General features: G+C 49.1%; 1 protein-coding gene across 6 annotated transcripts in view; it reads right to left on the bottom strand.

Annotated features, from left to right (window-relative positions):
- Positions 1 to 12,503, bottom strand: part of ASCC2 (activating signal cointegrator 1 complex subunit 2) — a 38,116-nt gene that overhangs the window by 13,533 nt on the left and 12,080 nt on the right. For 4 of the 6 annotated variants that reach the window (XM_025858103.2, XM_025858101.2, XM_073886867.1 and 1 more), the window contains 7 exons: positions 8,485 to 8,552; positions 7,311 to 7,421; positions 6,162 to 6,274; positions 1,414 to 1,488; positions 671 to 778; positions 367 to 435; positions 131 to 208 (listed from right to left, as the gene is read on the bottom strand). In XM_025858103.2, the coding sequence (XP_025713888.1) occupies positions 131 to 208; positions 367 to 435; positions 671 to 778; positions 1,414 to 1,488; positions 6,162 to 6,274; positions 7,311 to 7,421; positions 8,485 to 8,552 (622 nt within the window). The remainder of the gene's footprint in view (positions 1 to 130; positions 209 to 366; positions 436 to 670; positions 779 to 1,413; positions 1,489 to 6,161; positions 6,275 to 7,310; positions 7,422 to 8,484; positions 8,553 to 12,503) is intronic. The other 2 variants (XM_025858104.2, XM_025858102.2) reach the window with 1 other exon arrangement.

The raw sequence follows: 12,503 nt of genomic DNA on the forward strand, positions 1-12,503 counted from the left end.
GGCGGGGGGGGGGGGGAAGCTGGCTGACCCATGGGTTCTGGAGCTAAACCTCCCTCTGCTCCTCTGGGTCCTAGCAGCCATCTCCAACCTGGTCAGGGCAGGTTCTGTCCCAGTGGCTGTGGAAGGATACAAGACTGCGGAGGCCTGCTGTAGCAAGCTGACATCATCGGCCACAGGGAAGAGTGTGTCGTAGTCCCGGAGGAACCTGCTGGGCAGAGAGCAGACGGAAGGGACAAGGCTGGTGCAAAGGGGCGCTGGTCTGCTGCCCAACCACAAATCCCAGAACCTCAGACCATGGTGAGCATATGGGAGAGGCTCTAGTGTGTAAGGCCTCGTGCAGACTGGTCCCAGCTCAGCCACACTCACCTCTTCTCCTGCAGGAGGGAGCTGAAGATCTGAAGGAACTCTTCAATGAAGCCCTGAATGTTGTCACAGCTGGAACAGGACACCAGGGAAGATGAGCTCACTCGATGCAAATGATCTGTGGCTCCCCTCCCTGCCTCCCTGGCCGCTCCTCTACAAGGCCTCAGGCCAGTTACAGGAAAGAGGCATGTGTCTCTTTTTCCCATCTCTGCTCAGCAGGGAAGGGGGCAGATGAAGTGAGGGGAACGCCTCTGCTGGGCTTGGGGAGGGGGTTCTTCCACCCAGGCAGCTGCTCCCAAGGGCTCACCTGCTTTCCAGGACAGGGAGAAGGCAGATCTGGTTTATGAGGATGTGAAAAATCTCCAGTACCTTCTTCCTGGAATGGGACAGCCTCTGCCACAGGGCACCTAGCAGCCTTTGAAGGCCAGAGAGAGAGAGAGAGAGAAAAAAACAAGATTTAGGAGATAAAAAGGCCCAGAAGGAGCTTATTCTCAACAGTTGCAGGTGCCCCTCCCCAGGGCTGAGAAAGCTTCACGATTCACTGTGGATAGCAGTTGGCAAAAAGGCTACAGGTCCTGAGAAGCTAGCTGATTCCAGGGCCGCTTCTTGTTTAAACAGTGGGTGTGAGGGGTGCCTGGGTGGATCAGTCATTGGGCGTCTGCCTTCGGCTTGGGTCATGATCCCAGGGTCCTGGGACTGAGCCCCACGTCGGGCTCCCTGCTCAGCGGGAAGCCTGCTTCTCCCTCTCCCACTCCCCCTGCTTGTGTTCCCTCTCTCGCTGTGTCTCTCTCTGTCAAATAAATAAATAATAATACAATCTTCAAAAAACCCAAAAAACAGAACAGTGGGTGGGAAACCGGCGAGCAGATTAACAACAGCTTGGAGCAACAGCTGAGGGGTAAAGGCTAGGGTGCAGGGGCCGGGAGGCTGCTAGGCAGGGTGACTCCATGGGGCCACCGCCTTGTTCTTAGAGATGGGGACGCTGAAGCCGGGGAAGGCAAGGTCTCTCCCTCCCCCATGACAAGGCACTTAGTTTTGTCCCCTGCTCACTTGCTATCTTCAAGTCTCCTCTTCTTCATTGCAGACTCCAGTTCAGGAATTGCTATTTCATAAAAGGAAGCCAGTCTGTGGAGGCGCACATGGGGAGAAGGTGGGATTAGTTCATAAAGACCACACTTCATCAGAAAATCAACAGCAACTCATGGGAAGGGGAAAGGCCCATTTCTTGCTCCCAAGTTGTCACCACAGCAATTTGCTCCCAGAACCACCCCAGCTCTTCCCCAAGTTCACCCCAGACTGGGTCCGCTGTGGCTGGAAGAGCCTCATGAAAAGTGACTTGTAGCTACAGCCCCCTTTCACTTGGGAAACCAAGGCCCAGACAGGCTCCTTCTCACAGAGCAATGAGAGGGCTACTCAGAACTCACTGAGGTTTGAGAAACAAAGAAGGTCGCTCTTTTTGTTTGCTCAAACCCGCCAGCAGCTCCCTACCTCCTGTGACATCAAACTGTAACTCCTCTCTCTGGTTCATCCATAGCTGGCACGGAGTAGCCGACCCTGCTTCTCACCTCGGCAACCTCACAGCCACCCCCCTTCCCAACTCAGATTCCAACTCTCCGTCCCAGCCACACGCTTCCTGGTAATGCTCACCCACGTGATGACTTCTTCCTGGAACTAGGTGCGCAGCACTCAGAGTATGTTACCCTCACAACTTAAAATGTAGCTGCCTCTCTTCTGTGGTCAGATTCTTCCTCTGAATGTCTTATGCTTCCCAAAGCCGAAACTGCAGCCTCAGGGCCTAGGACTGCTGCTGAATTTGTAGCAGATACTCTGTGAACACTTCATTATGGACTGGCTGGATTCTGGCAACTTCTACGCTAGTGTAGTCCCACACACAGCAGAGGGTAACTAGGCCCAAAGAGGCAGGCTTTCTAGGCCCACAGCATGACACCCAGAAAAAGACAGAGGGGGCAGTTTGGCCCAAACTGACTCAGGTGTTGCCAGGATACACTGCTGGTGGGAGGGTAAACTGGAACTACCCCTATGGAGGGTGATTTGGCGAGATCTATGACAATTTAAAATGCACAAACCATCTGTTCTTGTGATTCTACTTCTAGGAATCTATTTCTCAGATGTACTTGCAAAGGTACAAAATGATGTTTGTATGGTTATTCTTTGTAACATTTTTCTGTAATAGCAAACAACTGAAAAAAATCTAAAGGCCGATCTATGGGGTCTGGTATTCTAACACAGTACAATGGAATTCCATCTAGTCGTACCAAAGATTGAGGTTGCTTTGTGTACTGATACACTTTAAATTTAAAAATAAAATGCACCCAGCCTCTGGAACTATGAGAAATAAATTTCTGTTGTTTAACAAATAAATTATTTAATTAAATAAAATACAAACAATACATATAGTATTCATGTCAGAAGTTAATTTAAAAGGCAGGGGGTGGGGGTGGATGCCTGGGTGGCTCAGTCAGTTAAGCATCTGACTCTTGGTTTCAGCTCAGGTCACGTTCGCAGGAACATGGGGTTGAGCCCCACATCGGACTCTGCGCCCAGCAGGGAGTCTCCTTGAGTCTCTCTCTCCCTCTGCCCCTCCCACTGCTTGTGCTCTCCCTCTCTAAAAATAAATAAAATCTCGGGGTGCCTGGTGGCTCAGTCGTTAAGCATCTGCCTTCGGCTCAGGTCATGATCCCGGGGTCCTGGGATCGAGCCCTACATCGGGCTCCCTGCTCCATGGGAAGCCGGCTTCTCCCTCTCACATTCCCCCTGCTTGTGTTCCCTCTCTCTCTGTGTCTTTCTCTGTCAAATAAATAAATAAAATCTTTAAAAAATAAAAAAAAGTAAAATCTTAAAAAAATAAAAATAAAAGGCAGAGGGGGTAATATGTAATGAGCACATTTGCTTATATTTATATGCATGTCTCTGGAAAGCTCCACAAAAAATCCCTAACAACAATGGTGGTGTGCGAGAATGGGACTGGGGAAGGGGAAGAGGTAGAGACTGCATTTTATATATACATACATATTTATTATTATTATTATTTGTTTTATTTAAGTAAGCTCTATGCCAAATGTGGGGCTTGAACTCATGACCCAGAGATCAAGAGCTGCATGCTCTACCAACCGAGCCAGCCAGGTGCCCCTCATTATATATTTTACACCTTTTGAGTTTTGAACCATGTGAATGTATTATTCTTTCATAAAATTAAGTGATAGAGATACTCAGATACACTTGAGGATGTCTGGGAGGAAGGAGGTTGTTCTGAGAGGACTAGCCACAGAGCTGTTTGGTGGCTGTAGCCCCTTCCAGAAAGTTGCAGGCACTGAGGTGGCTGCATTTACTCAGCGGGTGTTCCTGGCCTCCCACACAGTGTGAAGAGGCTGGGCCAGCCCTGGACTGTTTGTGGGTCAAAGGCAGTGTCCTTGGTAGTCAACCCTGTTTTCCTTTCTTCCTCCCTCCTCACCCTGAGACGGGTGGAGCTGCTCCCCAGCCTTCACTGTCCCTTGCAGGAAGGTCAGTTCTTCCAAAAATTACCCTCTGTTTCCAAAGACCCTTTCAAAAGCAATCTGCCACATTTGGGAAGATGCTTTAACAAAATGGGAAAATGCCCATGGGGGCGCCTGGCTGGCTCAGTTGGTAGAGCATGTGACTCTTGATTGCGGGGTTGTGAGTTTGAACCCCACATTGGGGGTAGTTTACTTAAAAAAAAAAAAAAGAAAAGAAAATGCCTATGGTAAGTGAAGCTAAGCAGGATACAAAATCCTAAAAATAGCATGCTCTGTCGTAGTGATTTTAATTTTCTACCTTTGGGGATTCTACCTATGAGCATTTGCCACTTTAACCAGGAAAAGATAACTTTTCAAAAAGGGGACAGTTACAGCTACAGGCCCAACCTAACCCCTTTCTTCCAGGCAGAGTGCTGATTGGCACTTTATTCTAACATCCTCTGGGAGGCTGATCAGTCCTCACATGCAATGTTCTCGAGCTGAGGAGACCCAGGAGGGGTCAGAGCGCCAGCTGCCACCTCTGATAGAGGTCAGTGCTAGATACATGTTTTGGTGAATGGGCGAGTAAATGAATGGACTGGTGGCTGAGTGCACAGAGTTGGGCAGCTCCCAGGAGCTCCTGCAAATAGTGGGGAGAGATGTCTGGCAAGAGCGACAGCCAGAGGCCACTGAGAACGGGCCACCCCCCCCCCCCCAGGCAACATGCAGGTTACCAGCCCAGGCCTGAGCACCCCTTTCTCCCTGCACAAGAAATAGGCAGATACTCATGATACTAAGTGGGCAAGGAGGGTCTCCCTCCCTACATCTTTCTTTACTCATATCCTTCTCTACGTCTTTCCTCATCCTGGCGGGATCTTTCTATAACTCCTTTGGATAAAAGCTCCCAGTGGCTCTCTACTGCCTACAGAATAAAGGCCCCACTCCCTGCCAGCGAGGTCGGGGCTCCTCACAATCTGGCTCTTAACCAACCTCTCCAGAGCATCTCTTGTTGTTAGCTGCTCCTTTTCCTGCTGCTCTGGGCCCTGCCTCATCCCACTCCACTCCCTGGCTCTCCTTGACACCCTCTGGGCCTTCCCACCTTCACTCTGCCTGCCCGGAATGCCCTTCCTGCCACTGTAATCCTTTTGTCTGGAAGGTTCCTGTCCATTCTCACTTAAGGGCCATCATGAAACCTCTTACTTCACCAGACAGAATTTTGCCTCCCTCCTCTGTGTTCCTGGAGTGCTTCATAACATGGCCACAGCAGCCGACCCCACATGTGAGCATATCTGCTTGTTTCCTTGAGTGTGCTCTGCCCTAGACCAGATGCTGAAGTCCTCAGACCACTTCTTATGATCCGTTACTCCTTTGTGCCTGCCCATGAGAGGGACTTTGAGACAACGGAACTGAACTAAAACTGCCCTATTCTTGGTTGGTGGGTTTTTTCCCTCCCTTACCTAGTTCTTAACCAAAAATGGGAACGCTTCTAAAATGCAGGTCCCAGGGCGCCTGGGTGGCTCAGTCGTTAAGCATCTGCCTTCGGCTCAGGTCATGACCCCAGGGTCCTGGGATCGAGCCCTGCATTGGGCTCCCTGCTCTATGGGAAGCCTGCTTCTCCCTCTCCCACTCCCCCTGCTTGTGTTCCCTCTCTCACTGTGTCTCTGTCAAATAAATAAATAAAATCTTAAAAAAAAAAAAAAAAAGGAAATGCTTCTAAAATGCAGCTTCCAGGGCACCTGGGTGGCTCAGTCGTTAAGCATCTGCCTTCGGCTCAGATCATGATCCCAGGGTGCTGGGATCGAGTTCCACATGGGGCTCCTTGCTCAGCAGGGAGTCTGCTTCTCCCTCTCCCTCTGCTCCTTCCCCCCTGCTCATGCTTGCTCTTGCTCTCTCTCTCGAATGAATTTTTTTTTTTAAAGATTTTATTTATTTGACAGAGAAAGACACAGAGAGAGAGGGAACACAAGCAGGGGGAGAGGGAGAGGAAGAAGCAGGCTTCCCGCTGAGCAGGGAGCCCGATGTGGGGCTCGATCCCAGGACCCTGGAATCATGACCTGGGCCGAAGGCAGACGCTTAACGACTGAGCCACCCAGGCACCCACTCTCAAATAAATTTTAAAAAAATCTTAAAAAGAAAAAAAAGATAAAATGCAGGTTCCACACAAGCAGGAGCCTTACCTGTCCTCCTCACTACTGTATCCCCAGGCTAAAAGAGCGCCCAGCACATTCTAAGTACCCATCAATATCTGCTGAATGAGGATGTCAACTAGAACCTCTACTTTAGCAGTCGGAATTACTGCTGTACCTGTAACAGAAGTCGTGTTTCTGGAAGGTTTGGCAAGCCAAGGGGAAGATATCCAGAAAGGCCCAGAGCGTAGTGCAGGTATCACAAAGGTAGAGAACAATGTCTTTTAATTCCTGTTGCCAAAAGAAAACACTGCATTATTCTCCTCCGCCCCCATACACAGCCCTGTGGTGGGTATGAGACAAGGTTGACAAAACCAGTGGGAGCCAACAGGCAGATGCCTTGTTGGGGGAAGAGATCACTGGAGGTCTGTGTGAAGCCTGGCTGGTCCATCTCTAGGAGCATGATCTGGACCAGTTACTCAATCTCCCTACCTCAGGTCTTGCTGCCATAGCTCTAATGGGCACTCACCCAATGATCTCTAGGGTTACTTCTAGTTCTAGGGTACTACAGTTCTCGCTCTAAGCTGAAGGAGAACCAACCCCTGAACCTAAAGACCATGACTATGGTCCTACACAGAAGGAATATCCCATTGAAGACAAGAATATCAAGTCCATACAGAATACGGAGTGCTTTCTTATACACGTTCTGGAGTCTCTTGACAATTCTAAAAAGTAGGCTGAGCAGCTGTTCAGATCTCTGTGGTACAGATTAGGAAACTGAGGTTCAGGCAGGTAAAATGACTTGTTCCCACAGAAGTTGGTGTGCCTCTTTCTGAAACACCTGCTTAATGCCCGCTTTCCCGCAAGATTGCAAGTTCCAAGAGGGCAGCTGACGGCTGCCTCTTTCCTGCTCTGTCTCCAGTGCTCAGCATAAGGCCTGACACACGTCTATGGTCCTTATTTACCTCTCTCACCGACTGTAAGTCCCATGTCTGCTTTTGCCCTGCTGCTTTACCCTGAAGGCTCAACACACACTGGAGCCTCCTCAGTACAAATTTGCCGACCGAACACAGGGCTCAGTGAATAACACGAATGAGCTCATTGTGCTGAGCTACGTGAAGACTGAACCCCCATCGTCTGAACTCTAGTGCCCTGTTCTTTCCACTGCCCCATAAAGGAAGCTCCCAGACAAAAATAAAAAGTCTGCTCTAAGCCTATGTGATGGGAATAGCTGCTTCTGGGGTTGGGGAAAACGGCCACGAGCAGGGGAAGAAGCTGTCGGGTCCTCTGCTAGCCAAGAAGAGGCTGGGCTGAAGGGCAACCTCACCAAGAGAGGCATGTCGCTGGGGGTCAACCGGCCCCTCTCCTCGAGTTTCTGGGGTGTGGCACTGGCCCCGTCCCCTTGCAAACCACAGTGCTGGAGGATATTGCTGAAAACCTGTGAAACACAAGAAGGGGTTCTCCCACATCCTGTCGAAACAGCAGCTAGGACCCCTGACCTGCAATCGGGGATGGGTGATCTGAAAGCTGCCTTGGAATCTTTCGAATATGTGCCTGTGTTCCCAAGAAACCAGCTGAGACAACAACAGGGCACGGGGTCAGAGTGGAAACTGTAAAATGGGGATGATGGGGGTTATTCTTCTTACAGGATTGTGGTGAGGATTAAAAAGACAAAATGTAAAGGGGTACCTGGCTGGCTCAGTCGGAAGAGCGTGGGGCTCTTGATCTCGGGGTCATTGAGTTTGAGCCCCATGATGGGTGTAGAGGTTACTTAAATAAAACTTAAAAAAAAAAAAAGACAAAATGTATGAAAAGCCCCCAGAAGCCTGTAGAAATTATCTGAATGAATATGCTGGGCAAGTGTATAGTAATGAATATTTAAGATATACATTCAACAACATATGTTTTGGATTCTATGGAGACGGTGATTTATGGAAATACATTGAAATCAAAGACAAATCAACAGTGAGAAGAAAACAGAGCCCATCGTAAAATCATGTAAGTCCTGAACTCATTGCACCATCTTTAAGTATGCTAGCACGAAATTACCCTAAATGTTATCGTGAATAGTAGAATCTCTTGGAGGTAGGATGATGTGTTAATTTTCCTCTTTCCATTTTTTATTTTTTGTTTATGTTTTCCAAATTTTCTGCAATGAACGTTATTATATTCTAAAACAGTTTTATAGAATTTTAAAGCTCTTATTTGAGAAACACCGGTCTCTTAGAGGGGTGTCCTTAGAGGCTTATGGCTGTTGGCAAACAGCACACAATTTAGGCTCTTTTTGTATGAGTGCTAGACAGCCCTTAGATTTCAGTTCTGTTCAAGTGGGGAAAAGGGCGAATTTGAAAGGGTGTACTGAGGGGCAGGACACAGAGACTGTCTGGAGATGGGGCTGGCGAGGGGTGGGGAGTAAACGTTTCTCGGGGCTCTTCCAAGAAAAGTCCAGGGACATACTATCAGGTTGGGGAGGGGATCTGGGCAGGCCTGAGAGCTGGTACCTGAAGGATGGTGGGCATGGTTTCATCCAGGTCATTATAGTAACTTGGCTGCTGGGTAAAGATGTTTCCTGAAAAGAGAAGAGAAAGGTAGGAATTGGGAAAAGAGGGTGGGGGAGGGAAGGACACATTACAAATGGTTGCCAGCATGTTCTGTGACCTTTCTCCCCTTTCCGAAGCCTGTCTGCACCAGAGCAGTCCTGGCCCCAGGCCCTGCTGGCACAGACTTTGGCCCAGCCTAGAAACTTCCCCAGCATGAGGGAGGACTTTACTCAGTACAATTTAACCTTTTAAGCACCTCTGCCTAGAGAATTACATAAAAGGCCTGCCCTGGAAGCATCTGGGTGGCTCAGTCGGTTAAGTGTCTGTCTTCGGCTCAGGTCATGATCCCAGGGTCCTTGGATCAAGCCCCATATCGGGCTCCCTGCTCAGTAGAGAGTCTGCTTCTCCCTCTGCTTCTGCCCCTACTCGTGTTTGCTCTCTTTCTCAAATTTAAAAAAAAAAAAAAAAAAAAAGGCCTGCCTGGTCAAACCAGCTCACCCTGATGTCCCCAAGGAGTGATCATACTTGGGCACTGTGCCTTGTATGACAGCATTGGCTTTGGAAGTAGGAGTTAGTCATCCAGGAAAATCAGGAGATACGATCTCTTTGCTCAAGAAACCTGGATGCTACAATCCAGGATTCTTGCCAGGCCACGCCTCTAATAATGTAAGGAGACTCTAGGGAGAAATTTGTCTGGAAATTCTCTTATCCTCTGCTTTGAATATGCTAGCCATATTAATCCATCCTCCTCCAAGGGGAGAGGCCTGGGAGGGACCCAGAGACAGGTTTACCACACATTTGCAGTTGTTCCTATAAAACAAAGCTCCTTTCCGAATGTTTACTACCTCCAAGCTGCTATGAGTCAGTAGGTTAGAGCATATGTTAACTGGAACAGAAACCAAGTGTTCCAGCTGCCCAAATGGTGAAGGAGGAAGGGAAAATCATAGTTAGCCAGGAGACATGATGATGTGAAATACCAACACCCTTAAGAAGAGGCCAGGGTTCTTCAGCCCACTACGATCCTAACGTCTAAGGGTGGCTGACTGTCAGACTCTGCTGAATTGCAGGTGTCCTTTGCCTTTGGGCAGGTCTGTCCTTGGTTTCCTTAATGAAAACCAAGGGGAGCCCTTGTCCTATCCCAGAAGATTTGAAAATCAATGAAATCAAAGACCAAATGGGACAGAAAGCAAGTGAGAAAGCAAGTCACTATGTAGCTGGACTTTCCGTAAACATTTTCTTGGATGCCACTTCGTTCCCTGACTCCAGAAAGTGGAGTTTTCCCAGCACGAGCTTGCTCAGTGCATCCCACCTCCAGATGGGTGCTGATCCCTCAACCTGTGAAGGTACTCCCTGGCCATCTGTGCCCGCCTCCTACTCTTGACAGCAAGGAGGGACTGAGCTGTCTCCCAACCAACCTCTGTTCCTTCTCACAAAACTCCCAACTGATGGTTATCCTCAAGGTCAAGTCTGAACTCCTGACCACAGCACAGAGGGCCATGTGAGATCTGGCCCGGATAGCATCGCCAGCCACCCTCTCCCCATTTCCTGGGCTGCATTCCTCTCCTGTACCTCTTCAACCTCAGAGAACAAACCCTGCCCCTCCCTCTGCCTGGAGTGACCTCCCAGAGCTAAGTCCACCATAAGGCAGGTGTCACCTTCTCCAGGCAGTGCCTCCTGACTCAGGCATCAGGAGCCGGTCTCCCCCCAGTACCATACAGCAGACCCCACTGTGCCATAACCACCTGGCCCTGGGGTAGGGCACTCTTTCATAATCCTTCTAGTGCTTATGCCTGAGTAACAGGGATGTTTTACAAGCATCGGAACAGATAACATTTCACAACTGACCCTTTCCTCTCCTTTATCTGATCCAGTGAAGGTGAAGATCTGACTTTCGATCTCTTAAAGAAACAATTAAGAAGGAAGGCACAACAGCAGCATCCTTCTCAGACTAAAGCAGTCAGAGACCCAGGGGGAAGGGAAGGGATTGCCAAAGAGATCAGTGCAGTCCTCGATGGGGCCAAGGCCTGACGTACTCCTGCTTTCACAAAGCGGCTCTAAGAGTCTAACTGAAAGGCCCTGCTTTCAAAATTACACTTACTGATTCGGAATACCAATCTTGAGGTTAAAAAACAGTAAGGTGTGTTTGTGCAGGAAGGTTGAGGCGGGTGGGAGGGTGCCAGGTAAGGACTGGGCTTCTGCCCGAAGGACAATCGGCCAGTCCCCTTGTTCCCTCCCTCTCTCCCTTGTCAACACTCTTACTACAGCTGATCTGCTTTGCTCAAGAGCTTCTGTGGTAGAGACAAAGGAGGCTGCCCCGCCCTGCCCAAAAGGCCCCTTTCCTGCACCCGACACAAGTCTTCTCTAGAATTGTTGACTTCTCCCTCGAGCTGACCTCCCTAAGCCCTGCTTTATTCTGCCTCTAGGATGTCCTCTTCAGCTCAACCAGGTTCTCACCTTCAAACCCACACTGAAGCACTGGCCTCCTTGTCAGTCTCCTGTCACCACCCTTCCCACCAGCACGCTGCCAAATTAACTTTGACACCCCAGACAGCTCCTCCTTGCAGCTCCCATGGCCTCATGTAAGAGCTCACAATCACCAGGCGCTTGTAATGAGCCAGGCACCGTGTTAAGCCTCACAGCCATCCTATAAGGTAGGTATAGCATTAGTCTTCCCATTCTACAGATATGAAAACTGAGGCTAGAGTGGCTGACTTGGACAAAGTGACACAGCTAGGAATAGGGCTGCGGTGTGAATTGAGCAAAGCCTGCCTTCTGAGCCACCAAGCGATACTGCTCCCCAAGTGCTAATGGTTGGCACGGAGCCCTCCCTGATCTGGCCCCAGCATCCCTTTCCCCATCTCCTGCTGCTGCCCTCCTAGAATGCTCCACTCTAAGCAAACTGGCCTAATAACTGTTTCTCTAACTGATTGTGCTTGGTTTTGCTCACTCACCCCATGCCCTCGGTCTACAGTAATACTATGAAGAGTCTTTCTCTGGGAAAGAAAAAGAAATGAACTGATGATCAGGGAATAATTAGATTTGAATGAGAAACCAGATGCCGTTCCAATGAAAAGGCTGGATGTGAAATTTCATATACGTTATGCTCTGACATGTTTTTCAAAAACACACAGAGAAAAGACTGGAAGGAAATAATGACCAAATGGTTGCCTCTGGGTGCAGGAATTTGGTAATTGCTCTCCTGCTTCTTTACACTTCATATTCTTTCCAAACTTTCTAAATTAACTTATATTACCTTTTTTATTAGGAGGAAGGAAGGAAACCATTTCAAGGGACAACTTAGCTTTGTAATTGGCCATTTGGGAAGACTATGTCCTATAATCTCAGGGTGAGGAGGGCTGACAGTGGTGTCCTGTCTCTGTGTCCGGCCCAATGCTGGGGCGTTGTTCCCTCTGCAGCATCCCAACCAAGCTTCAGTCTCTGATCCAACCCTCCAGCCCACTGCCTCCTGATGGGATTCAACTGCTGAAGTCATTCCTTTCTTGACGCAAAACAGTCCTCACTGAACTCAGTCTCCAACTGTTCTCAGCAACAATGCAAACCATGAGACTTCTGAGGCAGCCCCATTATCCCTGAAGCAGGGAGTGACAAAGAGGAAGAGCTCGAGAGTCAGGCCTATGTGACATAAATCCCAGCTTGTCCACTTATTAGTCATGGGCTCTCAGGCAAGTCCCTTACATTTTAACCTTAGTTTCCTTGTCTGTAAATAGGGATGATTACAGAGTCACATTCCAGGGCTGCCGTGAGGATCAATTTAAGATCACATACAAGGAGCTCGGCAGAGTGCTGGGCCCCCAGTGAGCACTCACCTAAAGGTTAGCAATCACTGTTGTTCCTACTCTCACTGCCAAAGCAAACCTCCCCACTCCTTCAACTGTTTGACATGTGGCCTAATACTAAGATCCTTGAGGGACGGTGGGGTAAAGTGTTGCCTCTACTCCCCCAGGGCCACCTAGTTGCGT

This window comes from Callorhinus ursinus, unplaced genomic scaffold (genome assembly GCF_003265705.2).
Source record: "Callorhinus ursinus isolate GAN/ISIS: 27379988/994484 unplaced genomic scaffold, GSC_fseal_2.0 scaffold72, whole genome shotgun sequence".
Lineage (NCBI taxonomy): Eukaryota > Metazoa > Chordata > Mammalia > Carnivora > Otariidae > Callorhinus > Callorhinus ursinus.